Consider the following 27,048-nt stretch of genomic DNA (forward strand, 5'->3'; position numbering starts at 1 on the left):
GCCAGGGGCATAAGTTAAACGCTAACCCTTTTGGGGCAAGCACTATCTTCCGCAACCGATCACAAAGGCGGCGAATTATTACAAGCACATACGCCTCCTCCTCTCGCTTTTTGGCTCACCTACAAACAACCAGCTCGCGCGATTCGTCGGCACTGGCTTCGCCTCACGCCGCATCTCCATCGTCGTCTAAGTCATCGTCCGAACGCGCTGCCGTCACTTTGCTTCACCAGGTAGAGGAATTTCTCGCCGTTGCACTTTGCGATTGCTCCTGTCCACGCGAACAAATACTTTGTTCATCTCGAACTGGCTGGAACCAATTGTCTCGCCTTCGCCGGAACCTGCTACTGCCTTATACGCGAAAGCTCTTTCAAGCAGCTACTGTGGTTTGTTGTCGCCCATGTTCTCATCCTTCTCAGCTTAGTCTCAGTATAATGTGTTGGCAAATCTCCTTTCCACGGTCGAATTTTGTTTTCTCCACTTAGCCGGCGGTACTTTACTCTCTTCACTGCGTGCCATTCCCATAGAGGTCTTTCGGTTTTTGATGTCCTTGTCCCTGCAATTTATTAACATACAGATAGTTAATCCAGACTTTCGCCGGGAAGGATGTCATTGTCCCCTACAATCTCGGCGGACATGCCGTCCGTTCTAGTGGCTGCCACTGCCCGCTCTTCCTGCTCTGGCAATCGTCCAACAATATCGGCCTCTCACATTGACGCTACTGATTCCCGGTTCAGCGTCGTTGACGACGATGTGGACGACATCGAGGAGGTCCACGCGGAAATCGTCAGCGTCACCCAGCATGGTTCTGTCAGTCAGATGCTCCGGGGAGTCGGAAATGCGCGGCAACGCATGACGCCTTCGCTCAGCGCCCCAGTGGAAAAAACCAACGACATACTTTGGCCCATGGTAGAGTCATCGCCACCCAATGGGACGCCGCAAGATGATCAAATGCTGGCAGGAGTTTTAGCTCGCAGCAAGCTGCCCTCGCCCGGCACAGGTGACTCGTCCTCGGTAGGTGATATACCGCTTTCGACTGGAAATGCTGGGTTCGGGAGGACTGGCAAGCCTGGTATTGTGCGCAAGACCAAGCCTCCGCCGTTAGATATAGAAAGTACAAAGAAAGTTGATAGATTAAGCATAGCGTCCATAGGCGACCTGGTGAAACGTGCTACGAGTAGTTTTCGAGGAAATGCTGCTGTTTCGCACATACTAAGTCGAGCAAATGAGGAGTCACATGTCAGACGGTCAACAAATACAGATACGCACTCATCGAGGGGCATGGCCGCAGCTCGACATTCACGTACGCCAGTCTCGCCTGATGCGTACGATCAACTACCAGCTGCCGTTCCACGAAACCGGAACCGTGTCTTTGGTCTTCCGTGGTGGATTTTTACGCTGATAGCCGTTGGCAGCATAATAACTATCGTTGTCTGCATTGTCGTGCCGTTACAATTTACATCCCACCACAAATCGCCACCACCTCCGGCGCCACAGTCTGTAGGTCCGTCGCAATCTGCTTCAACAACGTTACCTTCATTGTTAGCAGCTACTGCTGCACCTATGACACCGTCCGCTACTACCGTCACCTTAACTGCATCCGAATGCGAAACTAGTCTTCCTTGCGAGAATAATGGGGTTAGCGTTGTCAAGAATAATGAGTGCGCCTGTATTTGTGTTGGCGACTTTGGTGGCACGGTGTGCGGTACGGTGTCCAACAATTCCTGTACCATAGTCGCAATACCAGACAGCGAATCTTCGAGCAACGTGACTCTTGGTACATCCATAGCTCCGCTTTTGTCAAACGATACCGCGCAACAGTTCCGGTCTGTTCGTTTGGATGTGCTCAGCATATATCAGCTATTCAACTCGAGCGGAGTTTCCTGTGCATCACAAAATGCGCTGGTGACATTCAATGGTCTGTCGCGACGGCGAGACCTGGGAGGCAGCTACGGCGATTACAGGCTCTATTTACGAGCGTCAAGCGGTGACGATAGTGACGCGTCGTTCAATGTCACCGACACGGTACTCAAGTTCGCCCGCGTTGTGGTGCTAGATGTCGCACAGACGAATAAAAGTGTTGACGACGCCGTCACAATCCAGGAAAATCTGCAGGATGCGTTTACTGATGATTTGGTTGACGCTGACACAGGGGTCTTTGATGCGGGATCCGGAGTTTGGGTTAATTTCATGAACTTTACAGTTGGTGGCATCAGGACGTGACGAGGGGGATCATTATATATCGGATGCTTTGTTAGCGGGTATTCGAAAGGGATTGGCTTACATTATTCTGTTGCATTTTTGGTACAGTTGGGATTAAGATGATTTCATAGTTCAGTACTGTTTTACGATTTGACGACACTTGTACAGATGCATTGCTTATTAACTAGTATTTTAAAGTTTTTGAATTTTGTTGTAAGTATTTGTGGATTGACGTTATTGGTATGCATTGATCTTCTTCTATCAACTATGTACAATTCGTCCCGCGTTGCTATTATATATGTTACGCTACACCATAAACTCAGCCCTTTTCTGCACTCCAGTTCTTAACCTTAGCCTCAAGAGCGCGCAACTGATTCACAACGCTGAGCAAGTTTGCAATTTCACTAACTGCCTCAGTAAAATTGTTCTGCGACTTACGTAGCGAAAATGGTACGAGCACACCGAACCACCGTATCGGATCCCGATTTAGCGGAATCTTCTGCTTTCGTGCCTTCGGCGCCGACGGTTTTAAATCGCCCCGTTCTGCTTCTGTCTCCTTCTTATTATCTTCTAATTCCTGGGCAGAATCTGGTTTGTCGCCATGCGGCCTTCGTCTTCTGACATGGTATTCCTCAGTGGCCGTACTGGTCGTCGTAGTGCTCGCATCGACTTTCTCAGCATTTCCCATCACCGCGGCATCCTCGACCGACGGCAACGGCACATCGACGAGCGACAGTTGCGTGTATTCAACTTGAGTGTCTGGTGCATAGAGCGGCGTAAATTCTTTCTCGTTAAGCATCCTGCCAAGAGCATTAGTTCCCAATTCGCGTAGTGTTGGCGAAAAAAATATAGACGACGAGGAGGTCTTTGGACGGGGTCTTTACAATATTTTCGAGGCAGTCATACCGCCGTGGTAGTAATCTTTTCCAAACCGAGTCCGCGACTCATAATTCGCCTTTGCGAGATTAATAAACCCCTGCGACGACAAATATTAGTGTCCAATAGTCGGTTTAGGTAAATTACGGGTACAGGATCAACAAATCAGAATCGTACATCTGTGAATGAAGAAGAGAGACGGTCCTGGATTGCTTGATATTGGTCCAGCAGTTCGCAGTATGAAAATAGTAACCGGTCAAGTGCCGATGGTAGCGCATATGGATCAATTAGCTCCTCTTCTTCTCCTCCGGCAGCTTGCGGCTGTGGCTGCTCGCAATATGATGAGTCTTGTGCAGAGCCTAAGGCGGATGGCGGAGTTTCAGATATCGCCAGTTTGGCGATATCAGCTTCCATGGCCAGTTTCAGTTGCGATCGATTTTGCCGTCGTGTGTCTGTGTATGATTCGAGGTGACTTATAATAGGTCGTAATGACTCGACTGTATATTACCGTGCTGATAGTATGTTAGGAAGACTTCGGTAGCGCACTCAGAGTTATACAAGGTTTTGAGCTACTTAACATCCGGAAAAGCTGAACGTGAAGTTTAAACCTAAATGTGGTCACTTGCCGTCGAAGGCGATATTCGTCAATCGCGTGTGCGATCAATACATATATCCGACATTTAGTTTAATTTGTTGTATATATTGCATATAAAACTCAATAATGTCTGCCAAAGTCAACCACAATATCAATAGAGTTGCAACGTGAACAGTGACCAATTGACGCAATAATAATAATGAATGTATGACCAACGAATATTAAATGAAGCATTAGAAGGAAAGCGAATTTCAGCGACAACAAATGCAAGAAAACCTAACGGAATGCAGACCCAGCCCTAAGCTCCGAGACCATCCTCGACTCCGAGACCCAATAATATCATAATACATTGTTACTGAATATACCAATCTTACCATTACATAGCCACCAACAGACAGCTTAAGGAAGCACTTACAATGTTGTTGTAAAGTACGATCGCTGTCAATCAACGTTCTTGCGCATGACAATGCCATCAACCTTGCGCCCGTAGTATCCACACTCAGACTTCTCGTACGTGTACCCACCCTTCTCATAAAACTGAATGGCTCCGCTATTTGTGCTGGCGACGTGCAGGAAGATACTCTTCAGACGTGGCGCGGTGATTGACGAGCAGGTCACGTTGTGGAATGCAAGTTCAAGTTTCTGGTGGTCGTTAGCTTTACATTCTGGCTCATCTGTGTGATAATGCAAGTCTTACACTCAGCAGCCCACATCCGACGCCAAATCGCCTCCATTCACTCGCGACGGCAAGAATCATGACATGTCCAGTGCACACATCCCTATTCAGTGCCGATCGCAATATCTTGCCCGCGACAACTCCGACGATTCCGTTATCGCCGTGCTTTCTCAGCCCAGATTCACGTGACAGGTCCCATGCGCAGAAACAAAAGCAGTCCTTCCCCACAATGAATTGCATCAGGAATGACGGCGAGTATGAAATCGGCAAGTTCTGGCCCTAGCTTGTTGTCAGCATAACTGTGAGTAAGTAACACTGTCGACACAGGGTGCCTACCAAAAACCGACTAACAGCTTCGAGGTTCTGGCTCTTCATCGTGTCGAGCGCCGGATACCGAGTGAGTACCCTCTCCGCCCTAGCAATATCCGGCGAGAATCTGGACGGATAGTAATCTTTTGTTGTGACAATTTCGCCATATCGTGGATCCTCGCCGTCCGCGGAGAGTAGTGGCAGGAATGTCGACGGTCGCGTGATCAGAAGCGCCATGGCTCTCTGTGTAGGCGCTGACTGGGCCTGACCCGCAGAGAATTAAGCGAAGACCATGGGAGTGGGAGGTGTGGAGTACGGGCAAACGGAGGATGATGGGCGATAATAGAAGAGACGGCCGCGGGGGTGGGCGGTTTATATTCGATTACAGCATCACACGACGTAATATGCTACGTGCCAGACTTTGGCCGAGCTGTGATTACATGGCATGTGGGCATTTTTGACAGTCAACGCGGCTCACTTCGGCGGACATTCGGATACGGCCGTCGTCGGCACGAGACCTTTTTCTGCGGCGAGCAGGATTTGCGGGGACGGAATGAGCCTGATAAGCCCCCGCATGCACCCGGCGATGGCCCTGCAGCCGAAGCCCGGATGAGAAAACCTTACCCAAGTGGGAGCAAGGCAGGTAAAGCGTTACTGGTCTGCAAGTTCCGCGAAGTGAACAACAAACACCACGACCTCGTCACATTCGAATATGAGAGAGTAATTATATATAGTTATGTGAAAACTATGCAACGGCGCCAACTGACGTCGACAACTGTGCATGTGGCCAATTTCTAGCACAAAGTCTGATATGCACAGTAGACGAATGCTAGACATAGTCAGGGTCATGCGAAGGACACTATAATTTCTTATGATTACAGACAGCTCACCTGGCATATTAGAACAGTAATTATTATTATTTATTGTTCTCCAGCCTACCCTGCGGTATTGCATTTCGCCCATATCCGACGAATCTTACCTGGCTCAGTGCTGGTGCGCTTATTCCGCAAAGCCGCATGGTAAGTGAGCATGCAACCAAATAGATGCTTAAGATTTTAAACTAGTTTCCAATTGCAAGAATATTTTGCCGGATTCGAGGACCGAAAACCATGACTCTAGGTAACGTCCTACTAAATTAAGACCTGGGATATAAGTGAATTTCAGTATGACCTAACGCGAACGCAGAGGCGGAACCCCAATGTCGCCGGTGTACAAAGAATGGCGCGATATACATATCCAGAAAGGAGCCATTTTGCAGGTACGCGGTTCTCCGACGGATATCCATGATAGAGTATGCTCACATATATCACCAGAGATTGCTTTGTGCGTTTCCTTCGAGGCAAGCAACGCAAGCAAATGGCAGGCTACAAAGTCTGCTACGATCCATCGACATCCACGCCACAAATTCCACCTAAAATTCTGTTAGCGCTTTCGCTCTCCGAGTCCTCGCTCTCGCTATTGGAAATGCTCGTATCACTACTGCACGAGCAGCGAAAAATGCATAGAGGCCATTCCGGATTTGAATTATTCATCGTTCATGTCGACCAGTCTAACGTCTATCCCTACCCATCACGTATGGAGCCCACCGCCATTTTGGAAAATATACGACAAACTTACAACGATATGTGTACGACTATTTGCATTCCAGTGGATGACTTCTTTGCAGATACAAGAAATGTGCTGCATTTCATACATAACGGTTCAGATATCGCAGATTATTCCTTTCTAGCAGACCCCACTCTGGACGGCAAAATCACTGTTCCGGACGTACTAGCCAACATACGTGACAGGACATCCAAACTAGATATTTTGCAAACAATGCGGGAAGCCTTAGTATTTAACGCCGCAAAGGAGTTACAGTGCACGACTATCGTGTGGGGAGATACAATGTCCCGCCTGGCGGAGAAAACACTGAGTTTAACAGCCAAGGGACGCGGATCTGTCATCCCCTATCTTTTGTCAGACGGGTTCAGAAATGGCATATACAATATCTATCCTTTGCGTGAAGTCCTTAGAGCCGAAGCAGAAGAGTATGTAAAGATGCTTGATATCAGCAATTATGTCAGCAATCCATCTGTAAAAGCTCCGAACGTATTGCGGATGATGACAATTGATGATTTGCTCGCGAATTATTTTTCCGATATTGAAAAAGGATTTCCAAGTATCGTGTCAACTGTTGTGCGTACGGCTGCCAAACTAACCGACAAAGTCGCGGATGCCAGTAATATCTGTGCGCTGTGTGGAATTCCATGTGATGATAAACGTCCAGAGAGATGGCTGCAAGATATTACTGTCAATCAAAGTGCACCGAGTTTTGACGCAACTAATCAGCAAGATGACATTGGACCAGAAAAGGACGAGCCAAGACTGATAATATGTTATGGGTGCTTAGTCGCGACAAACGGTGCGTCTTTTCCTTGGATATCTACGATACGCAATTCGAAGGAAGAAGTACTAGACGAATATGAATTGCATTAACTAAGGACGAATTGTATATGTATAATTAATCTCAAATATTCTATCCATCGTGAACGCGCCCACAACTCACTTGCTACGCATAACGCCCATCTCCGTGCTTTCGTTGGACTTATGTCTACTCCACGGAAACCAGCCAGTCTGTTGCTGTTGCTGTCGCTCTTGTGGTTGTTGCTGCGCCGGGAGAATAGGTGTGCTATTTGTCTTTTTATATTCTGCTGGCCTCTAGTATTAGCAGGTCGTCGATATAGTGCATTTTCAGCTTATGTGGGGAAATTACCGTTCTATGTCTCCGTTAGTTTCCCAGAACAAAACACCGACTTGTGCAAAACTATACCGCTATATTATTCTTCCCGCGTTCCCTTAAATAGCTTTCTAATAGTAGTGCATTCCGGCTGTTCGCTTTGTACAGTATATCTACCACGTCACCGACTAGTGGAACTAGACCGAGTGCAAAATCAATTATCACGTTCGTCATCATTTTCGTGTACAACCAGTTCGGAAGACCGCCGTCAATCTTATTAGCGGCTTGCACCACGCAGTAAGAGAGATACGTGGCTATGGCAGCACCAATTCTGCGGCAGTCAGTTCCCGTCATAATACAGAGCTTTGAACGGTAGTTACCCCGGTATTATTGAAATTACGGCACTCCATCTAACCCAACATTAGTACTACCACGCTGTCACTTCCACCAAACAGCCAAATTTACCCAATTCCAATGCCACAGCAGCAGAAGCCCAAACTCATATCGAGATGATACGCGCGCCGTCTGACTTCCGTCAACACTTTTGTATCGTTCTGCGACAGACCGGGAGGCGGAGGACGACGTCTCTTGGAGCCTTTCTTCTTTCGGCCGAGTTCTTCTTGAGGGATCTAAATCATATTTCGTAAATACCATACTGGCAGTATGCAAAGGAATAAAATCACCTCTTCAAAATACGGGTCTTCACTACCAAACGCTTTATTCGCCGACTCCTTAAAGAAGCGGCGCGCAACCATTTTGCCGAGAATGGATGTCATCTTTGCAATCTACCACGCAATTCAAAATAATTTCACAGACAAATAAATATATCTAGACAAGATAGGCAGGTCGAATACCATTTGGCAGATCAACTCCCCCACGCTTTAAATTACCGGCGGACGTCAGACCGGTTACGCGCGTTCTCCCATTATGTAAAGTTCGAGCAGTGCTTTGTGCGTAGATCACTGACATCAAATTCGTCGTCAAGCCACAACTTTAAGACGTCACAAAGCTTAATTTACTAATGATCGGCGATGAGGTGAGGCGAAGCCGCTCTTAAGAACATATCGATCGATGCACACGGATGCCAAAAAAATGATGATAACTATCGAATTAATATGCAATAAGCTCAATGATCTACAAGTACACAACCACAGGTGCTCAATGCTCATATGTACAACTGTAATACACTGTCCTGTCGCAGTCTAATCAAACAACAATTTGATCTCTTCAATCTTCTGCATCTTCTTCTGATCCTCTGACATCCCAAGGCTACTTGCCAAAAATTTCTTGCGGTCCTGGATCTTCAGCATGCGTTCCTCAACTGATCCTTTCACAATGAATCTGTACACACTAACCGACTGCGTCTGGCCCATTCGGTGAATACGATCAATCGCCTGCGACTCAACAGCAAAACTCCACCAAGGATCCATCATGAACACTTTATTTGCACTAACAAGATTAAGACCCACGCCTCCGGTCTTCAGACTGAGCAACAGGATCACCTCGCCTTGCTCATTCTTGAACTGCTCTAACACACGTGCACGTTCACGTTGAACCGTCGTCCCGTCAATCCGAAGACATTTATACCGGTCCCTGTGCAATGAGTCCTGAATATAATCCAGGAATGATGTAAACTGCGAGAACACCACAGACTTTGTATTCGGTTCCTCCTGGCGAATTGTCCTCAACTGACTCAAGAGTCGGGAAATCTTCGCGGATGACTGAGGTTTGTACCTACGCAGTGCAATCTCAGATTTGCCACTCTGGTTCGCGTGATGATGTACGACCTCGAAGATGTTCTTTTCGGAAATCTCAGTACGACAACTATGGCATCGCGGCGTTTGTCCATGGTCTCGCTGATACTTGATATGTTCCAACAAACAATTGCGGCAGGACATATGCCAGCACGGGGTAACGACCTGTTCCGTAATCGGCTCCGTCGAGCAGATGAGACATTCACGCTCCGTCTCTTTTAGAATCTGTTGCATCACCTCGTATCCATAGCAGTCTTTCGCGTTCTTTTCTTCTTCTGCGGAATTAAACTTGTCGATCAAATGCTGCAAGTTGACATCATCTTCACGGTCAAGTAAAGTTCCTTTGTCTGACTTCTCGTCGCTGTTATCTTCAACGTCAATCTCGTCCTTCTTAACCGCAGACTGAACGAGTCCAGGATGATCACAAGACTGCCTGAGTCGTAAAATCTGTGCAAATATAGTCGTGTACGATTTCATTACCGTTCCAGCCGCAACACTGGCCGTAAACGTCTGCTTAGCTCGTCTGTAAAAAAGATCGTAGACTTCACGTTCGGTATCAGTTAGCTGAATGTCCTCGATATGGACATTTTTTGGCGGTAGCACAATCAGTGGACTTCCATCTTTCTGTCTCATAGATTTGGTTCTGCGAAGAATAATTGGTTCAAGAACAGTTTGCACGACATCAAGTGCCCTCAGAAAGTCTTTCGATTCATATGGCACAGTGATGAATGTTCTCCAAAATGAAAAGTGGCTCCATGGTTCGACTCCTAGGAATTTAACAAGACTATAAAGGTCTTCGAGACGATTAACAATCGGCGTACCAGTCAAAGCCCACTTTCTATCCGATCTGACTGCGCAACAAGAACGTGAAGTAATCGAGGTTCTATTTCGTATTGTGTGCGCTTCGTCAAGAACAACACGTAGATAATGAAGCTGAAAAAGTTTACTAACTCCATTTTTGACATACTTCTGCCACTCGGAGGCAACAGTTCCGTAGCTCGTAATGATGGCTTTTGGCTTCCTACCGCCTTCTGGACCAAGACATAGAGCTTCCAAGTCAATCGAGCGCTCATCACCATAATAAACCAGCACTTCGACGGTTCCGGGCTTCGAGGCAGCTTTGGCCTCCGATTCCCACTGCGTTAGTAGAGACATTGGAGCAATTATTAACGTTGTGCTTGATGCGAAGCGGGTTAGCTCCGCCGAGGTCCTTTCAAGACCAGAGGATGGGTCAAACGGTGAAGAGTGGATGAGAGACATAGTTGAGATCGTCTTACCGAGACCCATTTCTACAAGAGCTTAATGTCAAATACTTACTTTAGTTCATGTCATGCTTCGTTGCTTACCATCTGCCAGAATACCACCGAGACTGCTCTGCTGAATTTTTGGAAACTCCAAGCTCAATTCACCTATTTACTAATTAATCGAGCTCTTTTGCACAATATGCACGACTGACCGCTGTAAGGATTGACATAGAATCTGTCATTGGGCTCATCTGCAGGGACTTCACCATCTGGAACTGGCCATCTATATTCTTCCCATAGAGGATGCATCGAATCAATCTGCTTCTCATTTGCTTTCTTTTCAAATGTTTCTTTCGAAATCATCCATCCAAGCCCCTATCCGTGTCAGAGACCGTTTCTCCATAACAGTTTAGGAACTCACTTGTTTCTGATATGGTCTGAGTTCCATATTGAAAGTGTCAGAAGGTTCGACTTCCCGCATATCGGCATCATAAGTCTGTGCCTTGCGATAGAGCGAATCCAATTGGTCCTGCTCCAGATCCTTGTCCTCCTCGACGCTATTCTCCGACTCTGGTCCCTCAGAATCAGAACTGTCATTTGGCGTCACTTTGACATCAAACTGTTCTGCCATGGCCGCAGCTTCAAGCTGACCCTTCGCTGTGTGCTTTTTCAGGAGATCATTCGTGCTGTACGGCTCCAGTCCAATATCCATAAATAACTTAATCAATGCCATTTGCCGGAGTCTCAAATGTCGCTCATCGGATGCTTCTTTACCTTTATAAACAAAGTTGTTATATTGAGGTGAAGTCGTGGATTTCATACGGCCACTATCAATGTCAAATGCCCCGCTTGACAAATAGCATTTGAGCTGCAATACGATACTGTCGCCGGTACGCAAGTTAGAATCCACGTAAATTACTATCCCGGTAAAAATGCAAATCTTTAGGTCCAACAAAGTGGACACAAATCTCGCTTTGTCAGCTGGTAATCTGCCAATCTCATCACCCCGCATATTGGTAAACCGTACAAAAATATCGTTCTCTTTCGCTTTGACAGTGCTACCAAACCTCTTTGTGCCGTTGCCATTAACTTGTCGTGCCACACGCTTTAGACTGATTTCGTCTCCAAAATTGAGAAGATTCCGACCAGATCGGGTTGCCCATCCTTCAACTTGAAAACTGCCCACGTAGCGCTCGCTCCACATGGGCAATGGCTTTCTTCTCGGCGGTGCTTCGACGGGATTCGCGTTTTCGACCAGTTCTGCAGCATCCACAGGCATCAGATTTGCTAGGACTGATGATTGGGTCTTTGCATTTTGCCTTGTTTTTGGGTGTAAGTGCTTTTCGAGCGTACCATCAAACACGAAATTAATGGCACGCGTCATGTCGCCATTACTTATATCCCTCAAGACAGCCAGCGTCTCAGGCTCCAGTTTCTGTCCCGTGATAGACTCCAATAACGCCTCATCTAATCCTTCTGAAACAGTCGCATTCGTCTCGGCCAACGGCTCTGGCTCATCCTGGCGCTCAGCCTTCAATATCTCGATTTCAGACAATAGTGGAGGCGAAGATGACGGTGTCTCACGCGTAGAGGATCGGCTAGGTGAAGGAAAATCCTCCGACGAGGTTATATTTTGCTTTTTGTCATCAGACAGCGCCTGGCCGTAGGCTGTGAGATCGGTCGAGGCACCATTCATGAACGCGTCTTCCTCTTTGAAAAATCGCCGCCTTTTAGGAGGCGGCGTAGCGGGACCCATCTGAAAATATATCAGCGAATTTGATTAGCGAATTTGATTAGCGAATTTAAGTATATCAAGATACCTTACAGTCGATTATAGCTGCAGAAAAGGTAGTACTCGATAGACTCTGGCATGCCAAACAGTTTAGAAGGTAGACAAATCCGTGAGCGCACGCATTGGCGCTCAACCTACCCACTGCAAGTGGTTAGGGGTATACGCGTAAGTTACGCGACAAGGCAGTAATCGGCCTGCACTAGTGGCAGAAAGAATGCCATACCTATGACAAAGCTGACATATGCAATCTTATAATAGTAAATAGTTTTTTCTCACATTGCTTTGCCAAAGCAAATTTTTTTTTTTTTGGGTAGTTGATGAAATTGCAAAAATTGTATTTTTTTTGACATGAATGACCTTCAAGCTCCTAAAGGCTCGCCTGCTCTACAATCTGGAGTGGTGCGGCTCGAGAAAACCATTCCTCCCATCTCATTATTTCTAGTGGAGCTCTACATATCCCTATTGATTGAAGTACCCAGGCAAATATCAGATATCACATTGTCTACAAATTTATTTTTGGCAAGTGGATCAATATGCTATGTGCTTGTACGTATATTGCGGTCGATGAAATTCAGTTTACTAACGTGGGCGAATAGTAACGGGGAAGCCGGTCACAAATCCGGTCGTTTCGAAGAAAAGCGGTATGTTGTGTGCTACATGAATCTCTATTTCCATCTCTTGCGTGACTTTACTTATGGGATCATTTTGATAGGTGGAGTATTTGAGAAAAGTGCGATTGAGGAGTATGTTTTCCAGCATAATCAAGACCCAATTAATGGCGAGCAACTATCTGAGGACGATCTGATCGAAATTCAAAGTATGCCATTTTGTGAACACTTAATACTTGGCGCGTGTCGAAAGGACTAGAAGGCTAACAGTGTTTAGCTTCACGGATTGTCCCGGCGAAAGCGAGGACAAGTGATTCAATCCCTTCTCTCCTACACGTGTTCCAGAATGAATTCGATGCGTTAGCATTGGAATCATTTGAATTAAAAAAGCAATTGTTGGAAGCTCGCAAAGAATTAAGCTCTACGTTATATTATCATGATGCCGCAGTGAAAGTTGCGGCCAGGTTGATGAATGAGCGCGATGAAGCTAGAGCGGTCATTAATCGGCTAAGTAATGGCACTGGCGCTGACACTGACGCTATGCAGATGGATAAATAGCGTCTAATGGTTCACAGTATTGTATCATATTATTTATTCGCCTTTGCATATGTGTATAATTAGAAAAGCAGTTTGATTATATCAATTTCTTAATTGGCGATGCCCTAAACTCCTCTACAGGGATTACCGTCAGTTATCCACCAATATCTGGTATTGATAATAAGGGCTTTCTACATAACTTAAGCGACAGATACGATGCTAATCGAGCTTGATCTTTAGCCTTATATAATACTACAATGATTCGGATTTTTTCCGCCAATCACGGAAGAGTGGCGTCCTTTGCAGATTCCATGAGTACTGCTGTGTGCAGATCTCCCCATTATGCTGCATCAATGAGTAGCAATTTGTCATCCAGTCTCCAAAGAGGAGTTCTGCATGTGGGACAGTCGGCTAGTCCCATCAGTACAATGGCAGACAATTTTCGTAGAAGTAGCAGGGACAGCTGCACCGTACGGCAACAACCTGATCACCAGTCTTGTTTGAGTCAGAGCAACTGCAGAGTTCTCCCGCTAGATCACTGTCGACAAGCCATCTCGGAATGATATCCTCCTTGATGGGGGGGGAATTTAATTGTAAGGTTTAGTGCAAAAATTATTTGTAAAAGTGAAACGTGCAATTTTGATATATTATGAAGTATTTGGTGGGCATTTTTGATATTTACCCTTAACAAATTGAATAATATGCCACAAGGTTAAGGCTCTACCTATTAGTCGGGACTGACCCGGCCTGTTACCCTGAGGTTTGGTCGGCATGGATGTCCGGGTTGTGTCAAAGATGATTTGTCACGACTTAAATTGCATCGCAATAATCTCAACTACGGACTAGTTAGTATATGTGTCTTTATCTTAGTCATTTTGGGATACGTTTCTATCACGTAAACGGTATGGCATACCGACTGTTGATTCAGATAAGGAAGCATGATTTTAATATGGTTGCACTTAGAAACGATTTCCAGCCAGCATTTATTTCTTCCGAAGTTTTCTCTATCTAGGTAATTTTTATCCCTAAAATGAGGCCCAGTGGACCAGTAGTGGCAAATACGACGACTGTAATCGACTTGACCGACAGCCCCGAGACATCTCCAGCGTCTTCGCACTCAACAGCGCCTGCACATCGCTGTGGCGGATATCTGGGAAATCTACCCTGGCCACATGCAGTCACGAGCATCCCTATGCCACGCCAGTCGGATGATCAGGGCAATAGTATTCGTCCACCAGCAGAGTCGACAAACGGGAGGCGTCAATCGGGTGCCCCATCGGTTACACCTCAGGAGGAGGTGATTGACGTGGATGAGGTCTCAGAAGTAGGGATACAAGCTGCGGATCCTGCATTCAGATTTAATGGTGATCTGCGGACGCTGCAGCAAGCGAATAGAGACACGGCCGACAGTAATGCAGACAATGAAGACGATGTTGCGGTTACTTTTACGCGGCGACGAGTCGACCCTATGCCAACGAACCGACGATTCGATCGGACGCCAGTTCCTCCAGCAGAAGACGGCGGCCCTTTCCACAGGCATGTTCCTATCCACAATCCACCGCCGAATGGTCACGCTGAACGGAGTCCATCGGCGGTTGGGGTTCTAGATTTGGATACAATAACCAATCGACCAGATTTCACACAACAGAACCGAAGACAGCCTAGAACAACTGTCGGCGTCGGCGGTGGATTTGGAGATTATATGACCCGGCGAGCGGCAGTTGTCACCACCCGAAGATCTCCCCGTGGCCGCACTGCTCGAATGATCCTTCCAATATATCCTGCTAGAGGGAGTGACATAATGTCTGATACTCCTCACATTTACGGATATTTTCCACAACGGCGGCCGAGGGCCCGAGCGGATGTTGAGCAATTAGATCGCTTACAGGATGGATTCCTGGATGAAGCGCCACGCGCGTTTGTGCGGCCACATCTAGATTATGGAACCTTTGGCGATGATCATGAATGGTCGTTTGAGAATTTTGAGGACGATTTCTTAGCTGAGGCCGCAGAAATGGCAGCTGGGATGGCGGCCGCCGAGGCAATTGCGTTGCGACGACGTACCGAGGAAGCACGGGTCAATGTCACAAAACCAATTGTCCCGCCACCGCGGAAGGGATATACAAGAATGATTAGTTCAGGTAAGATATTGGTGTGTCCTGATTGCGATCATATTCTGGGGGCACCGTCCCAACCGGCTGCAGAAGTGTCTGAAAGTGAAGGAAACCAACTACGCCCAAATTCGAAGCCAAGGGACATTCATAGAACGATTTGGGTGGGCAAGTGTGGACATGTTTACTGTGGGAATTGTGCCGCTAAGTACCGGAAAGCACGCCGTGGTCGGAAAGACCGCGTCGGGTTATGTCTTGCTCCTGGATGCAAGCAGAATCTTACAGGTGCGCGAGGCATGTTTGAGGTTTTCGCATAGAGTTGCCGGGTGGTGGTTAATTTGTGTATATATATTCGAGACTATTATTCGTATTGGCCGGTGCATTTATAGGCGGAGTAATTTCCTTGCACTGCTTTTGCTATGGATTTGTTGGGCGCATCTGATTTATTGTTGTATTGGATTATTACTTGCAATTGTATATGTAGGATTGTTCTTGATAGTATTGTATATAGTAGTTGTATATAATATTAAAATTGGATTTGAGTTGAGTAGACTATTACAAAGCTGTGTAATCTATACAGGCTCGAAGGGTCCAAATCTGTACAAGCCATTTTAAGTTGTTGAGCAGAAGCAAATACGAGCCACAGTGTACAATTATAGTTTGTGAACGCGGAACGACATTGGCAAATACCGTAACTTGCTGGATTGATCTAGTATTCGCCCAGCGTCAATTGATCTTACATTTCCATCAGCAAGCTACGATTCACCATCGAGATCGATTATACACCAGAATGGACGGAAAGAGCTCGTCGAAGCCGAGCCCGACCATTACCACCACTCCTACACTCCCGATACACTCTTCCGTCCGCAAGAAACTGAGCGGGAAGAATTTTTACCTTCTTGAGTATAATGTTGTATCAGCTTTTTTTTGGGGCGCCGTGCTTGTGAGAGTGCTCCTCATCTTCCACCTTCTCGGTCCTGAGAACGTCGCAGAGGGTACTGCAGATTTCACGAAGTGGGTTCAAACGGGCGCATTACTGGAAGTACTGCATAGCGCAGCTGGGTTGGTCCGGTCGCCGGTCATGACAACTGTGATACAGGTTGCGTCGCGGATATTGCTTGTTTGGGGAGTTGTATATTTGTTTCCTCAGTCGGGTGGGAAGGCGATTGCGTATTCGACAATGGTACTTAGTTGGAGCATTACCGAGATCATCAGATATGCTTATTATGCTTATACTATTCAAGGAACTACTCCGCAGTGGTTAACTTGGCTACGGTGAGTAAGGTGTTAATAACTGTTGACTGGTAGCTGATAATATTAGGTACAACACTTTCTTTATCCTCTATCCTACTGGGGTTGCTAGCGAGCTCCTTGTTACTTATGCTTCTCTCGGTGACGCGCAGGAGTTCAGTAAGTCTTACGCACTGTTACTTAAGATTATTATGGTCATATACATCCCTGGTACGTTCCATGGCTAGCTGTTCACAATATAATGTCTAGAATGGAATGCTAACACAGAACAGGCTTTTATACTATGTTCACTCATATGCTGAAGCAGCGCCGCCGGGTTTTGAAGAACGCCGGCAAACGCAGGGAGGACTAAATTACTGCTCAACAGCATTGGTACGTAGTACAAATTCCCTGGTACAGAGCAAGAGCGTAAAGAACTATATATACTATCTATAATAAACGGAGGAGATCGTCGGCCAGCTCATCCGCAAGTTTCTTCCGTTCTTCGAGAGGAAGACCTTCGCCACGTTCTGTGAACAAGATTAATACGTCTCATATACGATGACAGTCGTCTGAAACTCACCTTTAACTTGTTTCATCCTTAACATGATATGCTCCAGCTCGTCAATATCAGACTCAGGTAGCGGTTTTGGCTGCCTGACTTCGCCATCCTGCTGATCCCTTTGCTGTGACGAACTATCCATCGCAAAATGTAACGCCGCCATTTCGAGCTGCATTTCCCTCAATTCTTGGTCAAATCCGTCGCTGTCGAGTTCGTCGTCATCGTCGCCGTAGCCGTGGTGTCGCGCGTCACTGTTGTACTCGTCGTAGCCTTCCAGTATTCCTCGTTGTCGTGCTCCAGCTGCCTCGTCGCTAGTGTCCCAGCAATATGTCTCCAGTGCTTCTTTTATCCTGTCAAGGCCGAGAAGTTCTATACTACGTTAGTTACATCCGAGAATAGTAAGGCTGAATGACAAAACAATGGACCTCCGTAATCATTTCCGCCCTTTTGCTGAATGTCGATAAATTCAAATCCAAATGGCTGCAACAATGTCTCCCACTCCTCGGCATCAAACTCGATACTGTCTTTGTTCTTATCATCACTCGACAGCGTCTTCGCAGTAGCCGATGGAATCGCCACGGCTAAACTAATCCCATCCCAATCGATCAACTCGTCAAAATCCTCCTCATCTTGCCCGTCCTCCATGTTCTGGCTCTTGTAATGCGAAATCAACATGTCGTGAATAATCCTAATTTCCCGCTCAACCTTGCTCTTCACATTGACATACTCGTCTCGCGTCTCGGGTTTCCGAAACGTGTATATGATAGCGCCAAGCGCGGACACAACTTCGTCGGCGTCTGCGGACGAGAATGAGGTTGCCCAACCTCTTATTCCCGTGTGGTCAGAGGTATCGTCGTATTCATCTATCCAGATTGGAACTTCTGCTTCAAAGTATTTGGTTGAGAGAGTGAGTGTGTGGGAGAGACCTGCGTGTGTGGGACGGGGCTGTTCAGCCGAGGTCTCTGCCGACGTCGGCGCCGACGTGGAGTTGGCTGAGAGTGTTGGTGTTGATCCCGTTAATTCTAAGTACAGATGTCAGCCTTAGAGATGCTGGTGTTGCTAGAGGAGTCACGAAAGTACCTTTAAGAAACGTGAATTTGCCCGACTTTGGCGGTCCTAGGACGAGGATGCGTTTGCTGCTCATGGTAGTGTATGGTGATGCGCTGCCGCAACTATTACAACAACTGAATGGCCTTCTTCAAATTTTGATAAACAGTAATTTTCTATGATTGTTTTTCTCAATTGATAGCAATAAATCGATTTATAATTATAATATACATGCTGATCGTTGTTAGAACCCGGGCGCTAGTAATTTGATGTTACCTGGGAGTAAGCGGGCCACGCGAAACTTATCAACGTGACCTCTCTCAAGCAACCACGCAATTGTCCATCCACCGTCTCACTCCGTACAATGCAACCAGAAATATGTCAACTCTTATTGAATTACATACGAGATATATGTAAACTCTTATTGAATTATATACGATACAACTATATTACATAGCAAAATGCACATAACCAAAGCACTGTAGTACATTCACACAACCCAATAAAATATTAACCTTGGAAAATCAAAGTCAACTACAAATACCTAAAGACTATAAAGTGCAAATCACGGAAGTATGATTTGGCGAAATGATTAGCGATGACCCATCCCCCCGACTACCTTGTTTTCTGGACCTTAGCGGCTCGCTGAACGGTGGCTCTGCCTCGGGCAAGACCGACACCTTTGCCCTTCAGAGTTTTCGATTTGAACATCGGTGCGTTCCTAAAAGTGACGAATATTAGAATTTTCTGCATTCATTGGATCGCATGAAAAAAAATTGAGCGCAATGAGGAAGTGAGGCGGAGGAGGAGACGTACCGTAACATGTCCGGAACAATGATAAATCGAACATGTGACCCGCGAATGTAAACTTGATCTAAATGCGACACACGTCCGTCTCGAGCGGTAACCGTGATATCACGGAGTTGGCAGTTCATGTTATCTTCGACTATATTTTCGTTAAATGCATCCAAATGACGTAAAGAGGCGCGGTCTCAAATACGACAGCACTACTGGCGTGCTAACCTTCTGAGAGCTTCCCACGGTATGTTTGCCCAGATGTGAGCTCCAAAGTGACGATATGTCCCTACATTCACATCAATTAGCATATAATTATACATTGTATAGCCAGAGGATGCTGATAGATCAACGATTGTCATGAAGTTCGTACCTGTGACTCGTTCAAGAGCTTGATCGGAATTCCAATAGATCCCATCTTGCTATCACAAGAGTGTACAGGAGATGAAAAAAGAGAATATTCGACGGGAGCAAATGATGCAATTTATAGATATTCCGTTATTGGTCTAATTGAAGTATAATGAATGTCGTCGTTGAATGAATCTGTCGTTAAAACCCTTTCGGGTAGTAAATAGGGTAGTAAATAATTACATCGTGTCGCTTGCGGCACAAGCGCGAGCGAAAAATGCGTACAATACTCATTCAGAAAGCATAACACCGTTATATCGGAGACGGGATCTTCAAATTACCCTCGGCGCGGTGCTGCTTGCTATATAGCTGTCTACCATTCCTGAACACGACTTACAGAGAATAATCGGGTGGTCGATCCGCGCGACGAACAGTCGGAATCTTTACACGGTGTACATACGCAAAAGACTGGTCAATGAAAATGCCGGAAATTTCGCCAGAAGCAACGGCCAAAGCGAACGATCTTAAGACGAAAGGTAGATTTTATATCCTACAACTGCCAACCTTCGATTGATTTACTAACAGCACTTATGAAGGCAACACAGCTTTCGGCAAGAAAGATTTCAAGACCGCACTCGAATATTACACGCAAGCAATAAAAACAAATCCAACGGAGCCAATTTTTTTGTCAAATCGTGCGGCATGCCATCTGCAATTGCAGAATTGGGTCGCCGCGGAGACGGACTGTAATCTTGCATTGGTCATGATTGGGCAATTGGTGAATGATAATGTCCCGAATCCGAAGGCTGGAGTAAAACTTTTTTATCGACGAGGTGTCTCGAGACGGGCACAGGGGAAGTTAGCGCAGGCTAAGACAGGTATGCTTCAGAATGCTCGAGGTCGAGGAGGTGCGCTGACAACATAGACTGGGAGAGAGCATTGAAACTTGATCCGGACAATAAGTCTGTGAAGGAGGACTTGAATGCTATGGCATGGGAATTGAAGAAGCAGGAGGTATGCGACAAAGTGCTGTTGCCATTGCAATATGAACTGACGTACAATCCAGCGAAATTCTCGAGGAACTCCAAAACCAAGTGTGAAGACCACACCGTTAGCCAAGCCGTCGACACAACAGGTGACTAATATCCCAACGACTACCACAGAATCAATCACAACCAAACGAACGAATATTCCGATCCAGATTGTGGATTCGCTACCGAAAGAGTTTGTTTTCACGGAGGCATCGAGACCTGCTCCGGCGACGATATCGGCGCCGAAACCAGTGCCATCGGCCGCTCCAGTTGCTCCTCAAAAGTCTGCATCACAAAAGTCGGGGCCCCCTGGAACTCCGCTGGCACCTGCCGCATTAGCATCATCATCCCAAACATCTTCGAAGATCTCACCACGTCAAATAACGATCCCAAAATCATTCCCACGCACGCCAAATCTTTACGATCTTACGCAACTCATCCGTCGGCCGCCGAGCGAACGTTTGGCGGTACTCACATACTTTTTCAACAATATCCCTCCGCAGCAACTACCATCTATTTTCGGTCGTGGTGGTATCGAGGGAGCTTTTATCGAGACATTTCTAGATGCCATTATTGCCCTTGGTGAAGATTTGGAACACACTAGAGAGGACGAATTTGTTGAACGAAGCACTCAGCTTTTAAAAGGAATTGCAGCATGCGACCGATTTTCTATCGCAAAGGTGTTTATCGATGATAAAAAAGTTGTCAAAGCATTTTCCGTCTGCAATAATATTGCACGGAACTGTGGTGAGGATGCTGGCAATGACGTTACGGAGGTCCAAAGAATCTGGAAATCAATGTAGATTTTTGTTTACTCGTCTTGGAAGACCAAAGTCACAATTGGCGTTTTGCTTTTTCGGAGTGCATTCATTACAATTGATTGTATAACTAATTTTGTCATCCAACGTGTTAATAGCATACTTGACCCAGCCAGCTAGCCACATTCGCGGAATTTCAACCCCGTTACACCTATCCATTTACCAACAAAAAGTATAACCCGTAAAGAACTCCGTCGTGAAGGAAAAACCAAAGCCATTTTGTCAAGGGGTTATGAGTAAAGAGAGGACGCTATATATACAATTCGACAGATAAACCAAAACGCCTTGACACCGTCCCATTAAAATGATCAAAAGGAGAGGTAAGTCCATGCCCATATATGGTCAACAGATCGTTATTTACCCAGCGAATGAAACCATAATGATCATCGCATAGTTGGGGTTAAGCAATGTCGTAGTTGAGCTTAGGATCGACGATTTTCATCATCGACGAGCAGCACGGTCGTCCATGATACCTTCAGACGAATCGAGAGATGGAAACGATATATATTCACCTACTCAACCGTCAGCATATATGCACTATAGCAAGGAAGTCGCAAATGCGGCTTACCGTCTTGCTCGGATATCAGATTCAGAGCGCACCCGTTCCGTCGACAAGCCGCGACAAGATAAACTCTTTCTTCCTGTTTTCCAGAGGAGGCTGTTACTCGCTGTTCAGACATGAAGTACGACGTTGGACCAGGTGAAGAGGCCGACTGTTTTCTGATCTGGTCTCGCTTGTCGCCCACGGTAGGACACCGGCCGGATCTTGAGTTCCTGCTAGATCGGCCTGACCACTTCGACTTCGCATTCTCATTGACGTTTTCGGAGGCGACCGACGCGGTATGAGATCGGAAGATTTTGGGAGTTGGAAGCGGGAGATACATGGTCGAATAAATGCAGATCAAAACGACGCACGAGATCGAAAACGCGATCACGGGTCAGCCCGACCAATACCGACCAGGTAGACTCAACTCTTTACAGCGACTTGCGAGGGAGCGAGCGGATTGATGGGGACCAGTATATAGCCAGATGTGGGTAAGCAGGGACGCAGACATTGGCATTGGACGGGAAGACGCTTATATAGGACAGGGAGCGCTTAGTTGCACCTACGCTTAGTTGCGGCGGGGGGGCGGTAGAAGCCTTGGGGGGGGGGGGGCCTAACGTCGCATGGGGGGTCAGTATCATAGTGAAGGCCTGCCCGAGCGAGCGACGGCCCGATTTGTATATAGAAGGAAGTTTAGAACTAGACAAGCGCACCGGCGCACACATGTACCGCCGTACCACCGCCGGGTCCACGCGGGGACGGCTCGCCGTTGTCTCGTCGATCAATGCCTGCCTTGACAGGAAAATTTTTTACGTTTGCATTTTTATTTTAGTTATCTAACTTAATTGACTAGTTAAATAAACTTAACTAATATTTTATTTATTTTATTTATCAGCTGCATATGCCAAACGTTATGCTGACTCGCTCGTTGATGCCGTAGTGATTGGGTAGTTAGCATGTGTTGGCACTTGGTAATACGCCCGTGATTTCGGCCAAAAGGGAAATAGGCGCCAGCGCTTGCTTGGTGGTTCGTCTTGTGTCTCCCCGTCACCTTGACAACCACACTGAGTGATTGAAGATCTTTTCTCTGGTTCATCGTCTGGTCTATTCGTCCTGCAACACGCGAATCGTCGTCTCATTCCTCGATCTTCTCCATTGTTCTGTGCTTCTTGCTCTACTACGACAATGCGTAATTCCTCGCGACCAATGCTCGGCTCTTTTGCCGTATATCGCGCCTCCATTCCAAGGGGCAGACGCATACGGTGCATAGCAGACTCAAAAATAGACTTGCGCCCCGTCGTACTGCATATATTTCCCGCCGTGCCGTGCGCTTTTGTGCAGCTTTAGTCGCAAATCACAATACTCTGTTAAGACAGTTAAAGCCAGGGGGCTTCCAGAAATAGTACGCCCGGAGTTCGTGGGCTACATATGATCGCTGCGCCGCATGAGTGAGCCGAATACTACCAAATTAACTGCAACTGACACCTTGGCTGAAATTATTTCTCTTATAGACAATTCTTGAACCAAATTGCAGCCTTGTCCTTATATTAACCTTAGGCTGGCCGAAAGCCAAACAAACTTGTTTTTACTTTTATATCCGCCAATATTTTTTCTGCTTATCCGCCTATTTTATTTCTTACAAAATACCCGCTTACTCACTCGTCCTCGCCAAATGACAGCTGAACACGGGACAATTTACTTTTCTCAGTCCTCCCCCTTTCTCCCTTATTCTTCCTCTCGTTTTTCGTAGCTCCGCTCCTTCCTTCCAGTGCCGATTTATTCCTCTTCGTATGCAATGCAATCTCATTTCTTTCTTCTTCTGAGGAATCTGATTGTCTTATCTTTATCGGCATCTTCCGCTTCGCCGATCTACTTCCAAATTCCGAGATATTCGGGCTCGGTTTCGAGCTAGCTGTCTGATCAGGAGCATATACCCGTTCATTGTCCTTCTCCTTATCTCGTCGTAATTGATCAGCTCTACAGCCACATTAACATACAATTAACCCAAACAGATCCTTAAGTCAAGCATACTTAATATCCTCGATACTCTTGCCTCTCTGCAACTCTTCAAATTCGTCCTTTGTTATCGTTTCGCCTTTGAAAATATATTCCGGCACAGAAGTTTCGTCGTCGCTATCATAATCTTTTGCTTTTCCGCCCGGTGCTTCTTCTAAATATTTGGCAGATGTAGACGGTTCTGGCGGAAGTTCGCCGCGGAGTCTTCGTAGAAATGCCGGTGTGTGCGCAGCTGGAGAAGAGCTGGTAAATAGAATAGACCTGTTTGAATGATTGAGGCAGACCTACAGTATGACAAGTTGTGTCGTCGCGACATCTCGCATATTCTTCCTGCTCGCTAGCAGGTGCCTATGATTTGGAATTGTCCTGTCGAAATAAAACAGATCCTGATCGAAAGAGTGTTTGTTGCGTTCTCGACAGTAGTTTGCTTGCTCCTAAGCATTTAATGGTCTCTTTGGGTTTGGGTTGAGAGCGATTTTTGCCCGTGACATTGTGGAAGTGTATTCACAACTGTACATATTATTAGATAGATGATCGTATCAACGCAAAAAAATATCCATTTAATCTAAGTTATCTAAATTACGAGCTACAACTGCAAGTGATTCCTTGTCCCTCCATAGGAACATCCCCTGAAAACCGCTGCTCATCTTTGTATCTCTCCGCAGACTCTTCTTCCGACGTCCACGTCTCTTCGAATGGATGCAATGCCAGATGCAAAACATGATCTAAAACTTTTCTATCCCCAAGCTTCTCGACGCGCTCAATGACTTCGTTTAAGATCCAATTCCGCAGCACGAATTTGGGATTAACATTATTCATCCGGCTCTTCCGCGCTTCATCATTAGTACTGCCTTCCTCTTCTAACCGAGCTCTGTATGTATCTATAAGCCACTCGTAGATAGAATTCGCTGATTCCTCAGTACTGGGCACTCCAATCCCCCTCTGTCCCGTCAAAAACACCGCCGCGATACCTTCAACTTCAATTGCTTCCTTACCAAAAACACTCACCCCGCCCAATCGTCTAAAGAAGTGCTGAAAATCAAGCTTATGAACTTTCATAAGCTCAAGCGCACTCTCAATAATCCCGTCCCTATCCGTGTCTTTCGTCTGAGCCAATCCTAATCGTCTGGCAAAGCCGGCTGCATAGTGTTTCTCAAACACAGACTTATAGAATTCGCCTTCCTCCTCAATAATCTTTTCTGCTCTGCCGACGAAGTCCTCGAATTTCGATTCAGGGATGCCGGAGGATAAGTATTCTTCCGTCGCCAGAAGCGCCGGATCGTCGACCGCGTAGAGTTCGGCAAGGTCCTCGCCTAGTCGGACGAGGTTCCACCACATTATGGTTGGTGTGTTGCGGTAGCTATAGCGTAGGAAGTGGTCATCCTGATTCCATGTTAGTTAGAGGCATTAAGAAGCCGTTACTATTTTGACCGGTACCTACGTGGTTTGGTGTAAATGACGGATCGTACGTCTGTATTACACGTCAGCTTGTGCATCAAAGTGCCATGTTCTCACTCACATCCATGAACTATAGACAGGAGTTAGCAAACAGACTACAACAACATACTTAAGTAGGGCTCACTGAGAATGGACCAAAGTCCAATGAGAGGCCGTATACGGAAACATTATCCGTATTCAGGACACCACTTGGTCGTATTAGCAAAACACTCGTTTCATGACCAACAGTTATCTTACTTCATGAATCCGTAAACCTGCCATAAAGCAGTGGTCTCGGCCGTCCGTCTCACGACCTCCTTGTATAATATCCTGTATCGATCCAACCCCTCATACGCATCACCATACCCCTTCTTCTTGGCTTCATCCACGATCATTTCAATGCCACCAAAGACCTCCTCAATGCAATAATCCGCCAAGGTGATCAACAGATTGCGTTGTTGACGAATCCTGTGAATGTCGAAACTACCGATGCGCAACCATGATTCCGCCATTCGGACCACGATCGCACGGGGCTCTATACGTTCGCGGAGGACTTTTTCATTCGTGAAGTAGGAAAGGGAGAGGGCTCTTGTGGTCGGTATAGATATTGCGTTAAGTGCTATAGCTTATCAGTTGCTAGTTACGACAGCTTTCATGTATATGCTACCTTCCGACACCAAGAACTCTCTGATACTCGATCTGAGTACTGCTCGTCCGTCACTGACCGGTTATTAGTACTACATCGTCAATAAATACAATGCCATGCCAACTTACGCAAATCTGGAAAACGGCGTTCGACCAGCACCCTACATCGGTAAGTCGTCAGGCACAAAGTCGCGAGACGATACAAAGACTAAGACTAAGAGATTTACCTTCAGCTGCACCTCGTAGCGGACTCTAGTGCTTGGATTAGTACCCTCGAACATACTAATCGCTCGCCCATCTCCCAATTGCCCTGCCCAGTCTCCACTATACGTCGCCGTTAGTCAAGAAACTAGCCCCCATTCTTACAAACTCTGACTCACAACTGCCAACCACCATAGAGCGATGCCCAAGGGTACGATTCTTCCTCAAAAACTCGGTTCCCTACAACAAACTTTTTAAACTCCTCCGACTCTTTCTCATTGAGCTTCAATCCCAAATCCCGCATCGCAGCTGGACTCACAGCCAATATCTCTGTCTTCGCCATATCATGGACATCAGGCCTAACATACACAAACAGGCCATCTTTGACCATTCGTGGCAGCAGTAACTTTGGATTCTCAGTCGTCGCCATTCTAGACGACTCCGGCGTCGGCACTTCTGGGTCGCCGGGGAGTTTAGAGGTGAATGAATGTGACTTCGGAAGGTCCCCGAGGGACACTCCGGCGAATCCTCCTTCCTTCGGGGTAATTGATGAGTCCATGCTAATTGAAGAGACACGGCGCAATCGATATGGCGGGGATCCGTTAGTGATATGAGTGCTGAGTCTAGATATCTGTCCAGAGCGAAGAAATCTCCTCATCTGCTACTAGTCCTGGTGCAGTAAGGCACGATAATTTGTATGACGAAATTAATCCACATCGAAGGGCGAGGCGCCGCGCCATGAACTAGCTATTGGTCTGAAACTTTAAAATGACAGTTGTTACGTCATTTAGTCAGATTCAACGATTCGAGATATTACTAACTATTTATTTTAACAAAGAGTAGAATTAATTAACAACTATGGTGATTATACGTTAGTCCCGACAATGGTGCATAACCCTAACCCCAATAACTATGGAATTCATACCTATGGTTGACATTTTCGGCCAACCGAAT

General features: G+C 46.4%; 14 protein-coding genes across 14 annotated transcripts; 6 read left to right on the forward strand and 8 right to left on the reverse strand.

The window, feature by feature from the left end:
* The first annotated feature begins 114 nt into the window (after positions 1 to 114).
* Positions 115 to 2,523, forward strand: V1508DRAFT_453319 (uncharacterized protein). The gene is made up of 2 exons (XM_066942540.1): positions 115 to 526; positions 579 to 2,523. The coding sequence occupies exon 2, from the start codon at positions 604 to 606 to the stop codon at positions 2,218 to 2,220; it is 1,617 nt and encodes a 538-aa protein (XP_066798895.1). The 5' UTR covers positions 115 to 526; positions 579 to 603; the 3' UTR covers positions 2,221 to 2,523.
* V1508DRAFT_104353 (uncharacterized protein) lies at positions 2,370 to 3,914 on the reverse strand. Its single transcript, XM_066935836.1, has 3 exons — positions 3,253 to 3,914; positions 3,084 to 3,175; positions 2,370 to 2,999 (listed from the first exon to the last, which is right to left on the reverse strand). Exons 1-3 carry the CDS (start codon positions 3,487 to 3,489, stop codon positions 2,519 to 2,521), a joined length of 810 nt encoding a protein of 269 aa, XP_066798896.1. The 5' UTR covers positions 3,490 to 3,914; the 3' UTR covers positions 2,370 to 2,518.
* V1508DRAFT_104492 (uncharacterized protein) lies at positions 3,833 to 5,078 on the reverse strand. The gene is made up of 3 exons (XM_066935838.1): positions 4,683 to 5,078; positions 4,368 to 4,625; positions 3,833 to 4,312 (listed from the first exon to the last, which is right to left on the reverse strand). Exons 1-3 carry the CDS (start codon positions 4,890 to 4,892, stop codon positions 4,112 to 4,114), a joined length of 669 nt encoding a protein of 222 aa, XP_066798897.1. The 5' UTR covers positions 4,893 to 5,078; the 3' UTR covers positions 3,833 to 4,111.
* Positions 5,079 to 5,730: 652 nt separating this feature from the next.
* Positions 5,731 to 7,438, forward strand: V1508DRAFT_104363 (uncharacterized protein). The gene is made up of 3 exons (XM_066935837.1): positions 5,731 to 5,774; positions 5,841 to 5,913; positions 5,969 to 7,438. Exons 1-3 carry the CDS (start codon positions 5,765 to 5,767, stop codon positions 7,131 to 7,133), a joined length of 1,248 nt encoding a protein of 415 aa, XP_066798898.1. The 5' UTR covers positions 5,731 to 5,764; the 3' UTR covers positions 7,134 to 7,438.
* V1508DRAFT_408983 (uncharacterized protein) lies at positions 7,119 to 8,315 on the reverse strand. Its single transcript, XM_066939089.1, has 5 exons — positions 8,058 to 8,315; positions 7,840 to 8,003; positions 7,755 to 7,784; positions 7,468 to 7,705; positions 7,119 to 7,414 (listed from the first exon to the last, which is right to left on the reverse strand). The coding sequence occupies exons 1-5, from the start codon at positions 8,148 to 8,150 to the stop codon at positions 7,394 to 7,396; spliced, it is 546 nt and encodes a 181-aa protein (XP_066798899.1). The 5' UTR covers positions 8,151 to 8,315; the 3' UTR covers positions 7,119 to 7,393.
* A 261-nt stretch (positions 8,316 to 8,576) lies between these two features.
* On the reverse strand, positions 8,577 to 12,281 carry V1508DRAFT_446789 (SNF2 family N-terminal domain-containing protein; the record flags this gene model as incomplete). The annotated part of the gene is made up of 5 exons (XM_066942436.1): positions 12,198 to 12,281; positions 10,794 to 12,128; positions 10,585 to 10,747; positions 10,475 to 10,537; positions 8,577 to 10,417 (listed from the first exon to the last, which is right to left on the reverse strand). Exons 2-5 carry the CDS (start codon positions 12,126 to 12,128, stop codon positions 8,577 to 8,579), a joined length of 3,402 nt encoding a protein of 1,133 aa, XP_066798900.1. The 5' UTR covers positions 12,198 to 12,281.
* A 478-nt stretch (positions 12,282 to 12,759) lies between these two features.
* On the forward strand, positions 12,760 to 13,285 carry V1508DRAFT_336423 (Prp19/Pso4-like-domain-containing protein; the record flags this gene model as incomplete). Its single annotated transcript, XM_066936659.1, has 3 exons — positions 12,760 to 12,814; positions 12,883 to 12,981; positions 13,050 to 13,285. Coding segments are annotated over 3 exons (390 nt in total), but the record flags the coding sequence as incomplete, so codon positions are not given.
* A 769-nt stretch (positions 13,286 to 14,054) lies between these two features.
* On the forward strand, positions 14,055 to 16,006 carry V1508DRAFT_408995 (uncharacterized protein). The gene is made up of 2 exons (XM_066939090.1): positions 14,055 to 14,211; positions 14,273 to 16,006. Exon 2 carries the CDS (start codon positions 14,340 to 14,342, stop codon positions 15,735 to 15,737), a length of 1,398 nt encoding a protein of 465 aa, XP_066798902.1. The 5' UTR covers positions 14,055 to 14,211; positions 14,273 to 14,339; the 3' UTR covers positions 15,738 to 16,006.
* Positions 15,991 to 17,243, forward strand: V1508DRAFT_408996 (tyrosine phosphatase-like protein). The gene is made up of 3 exons (XM_066939091.1): positions 15,991 to 16,695; positions 16,742 to 16,881; positions 16,944 to 17,243. Exons 1-3 carry the CDS (start codon positions 16,211 to 16,213, stop codon positions 17,021 to 17,023), a joined length of 705 nt encoding a protein of 234 aa, XP_066798903.1. The 5' UTR covers positions 15,991 to 16,210; the 3' UTR covers positions 17,024 to 17,243.
* Positions 16,741 to 18,593, reverse strand: V1508DRAFT_408998 (uncharacterized protein). Its single transcript, XM_066939092.1, has 5 exons — positions 18,293 to 18,593; positions 17,638 to 18,234; positions 17,234 to 17,581; positions 16,945 to 17,180; positions 16,741 to 16,882 (listed from the first exon to the last, which is right to left on the reverse strand). The coding sequence occupies exons 1-4, from the start codon at positions 18,354 to 18,356 to the stop codon at positions 17,101 to 17,103; spliced, it is 1,089 nt and encodes a 362-aa protein (XP_066798904.1). The 5' UTR covers positions 18,357 to 18,593; the 3' UTR covers positions 16,741 to 16,882; positions 16,945 to 17,100.
* A 37-nt stretch (positions 18,594 to 18,630) lies between these two features.
* Positions 18,631 to 19,656, reverse strand: V1508DRAFT_409000 (uncharacterized protein). Its single transcript, XM_066939093.1, has 4 exons — positions 19,428 to 19,656; positions 19,283 to 19,343; positions 19,076 to 19,205; positions 18,631 to 18,980 (listed from the first exon to the last, which is right to left on the reverse strand). The coding sequence occupies exons 1-4, from the start codon at positions 19,470 to 19,472 to the stop codon at positions 18,875 to 18,877; spliced, it is 342 nt and encodes a 113-aa protein (XP_066798905.1). The 5' UTR covers positions 19,473 to 19,656; the 3' UTR covers positions 18,631 to 18,874.
* Positions 19,657 to 19,778: 122 nt separating this feature from the next.
* Positions 19,779 to 21,364, forward strand: V1508DRAFT_363974 (uncharacterized protein). The gene is made up of 4 exons (XM_066937289.1): positions 19,779 to 19,938; positions 19,999 to 20,280; positions 20,328 to 20,416; positions 20,469 to 21,364. The coding sequence occupies exons 1-4, from the start codon at positions 19,878 to 19,880 to the stop codon at positions 21,234 to 21,236; spliced, it is 1,200 nt and encodes a 399-aa protein (XP_066798906.1). The 5' UTR covers positions 19,779 to 19,877; the 3' UTR covers positions 21,237 to 21,364.
* Positions 21,365 to 23,450: 2,086 nt separating this feature from the next.
* Positions 23,451 to 24,127, reverse strand: V1508DRAFT_394725 (uncharacterized protein; the record flags this gene model as incomplete). Its single annotated transcript, XM_066938015.1, has 3 exons — positions 23,451 to 23,772; positions 23,827 to 24,043; positions 24,100 to 24,127. The coding sequence occupies 3 exons, from the start codon at positions 24,125 to 24,127 to the stop codon at positions 23,451 to 23,453; spliced, it is 567 nt and encodes a 188-aa protein (XP_066798907.1).
* Positions 24,128 to 24,354: 227 nt separating this feature from the next.
* V1508DRAFT_409011 (uncharacterized protein) lies at positions 24,355 to 26,922 on the reverse strand. The gene is made up of 9 exons (XM_066939094.1): positions 26,274 to 26,922; positions 26,121 to 26,217; positions 26,023 to 26,054; positions 25,916 to 25,968; positions 25,507 to 25,867; positions 25,394 to 25,457; positions 25,331 to 25,339; positions 25,253 to 25,282; positions 24,355 to 25,194 (listed from the first exon to the last, which is right to left on the reverse strand). Exons 1-9 carry the CDS (start codon positions 26,750 to 26,752, stop codon positions 24,391 to 24,393), a joined length of 1,929 nt encoding a protein of 642 aa, XP_066798908.1. The 5' UTR covers positions 26,753 to 26,922; the 3' UTR covers positions 24,355 to 24,390.
* Positions 26,923 to 27,048: the final 126 nt, after the last annotated feature.

Source organism: Lipomyces doorenjongii (assembly GCF_038497915.1).
Source record: "Lipomyces doorenjongii strain NRRL Y-27504 unplaced genomic scaffold V1508scaffold_2, whole genome shotgun sequence".
Lineage (NCBI taxonomy): Eukaryota > Fungi > Ascomycota > Lipomycetes > Lipomycetales > Lipomycetaceae > Lipomyces > Lipomyces doorenjongii.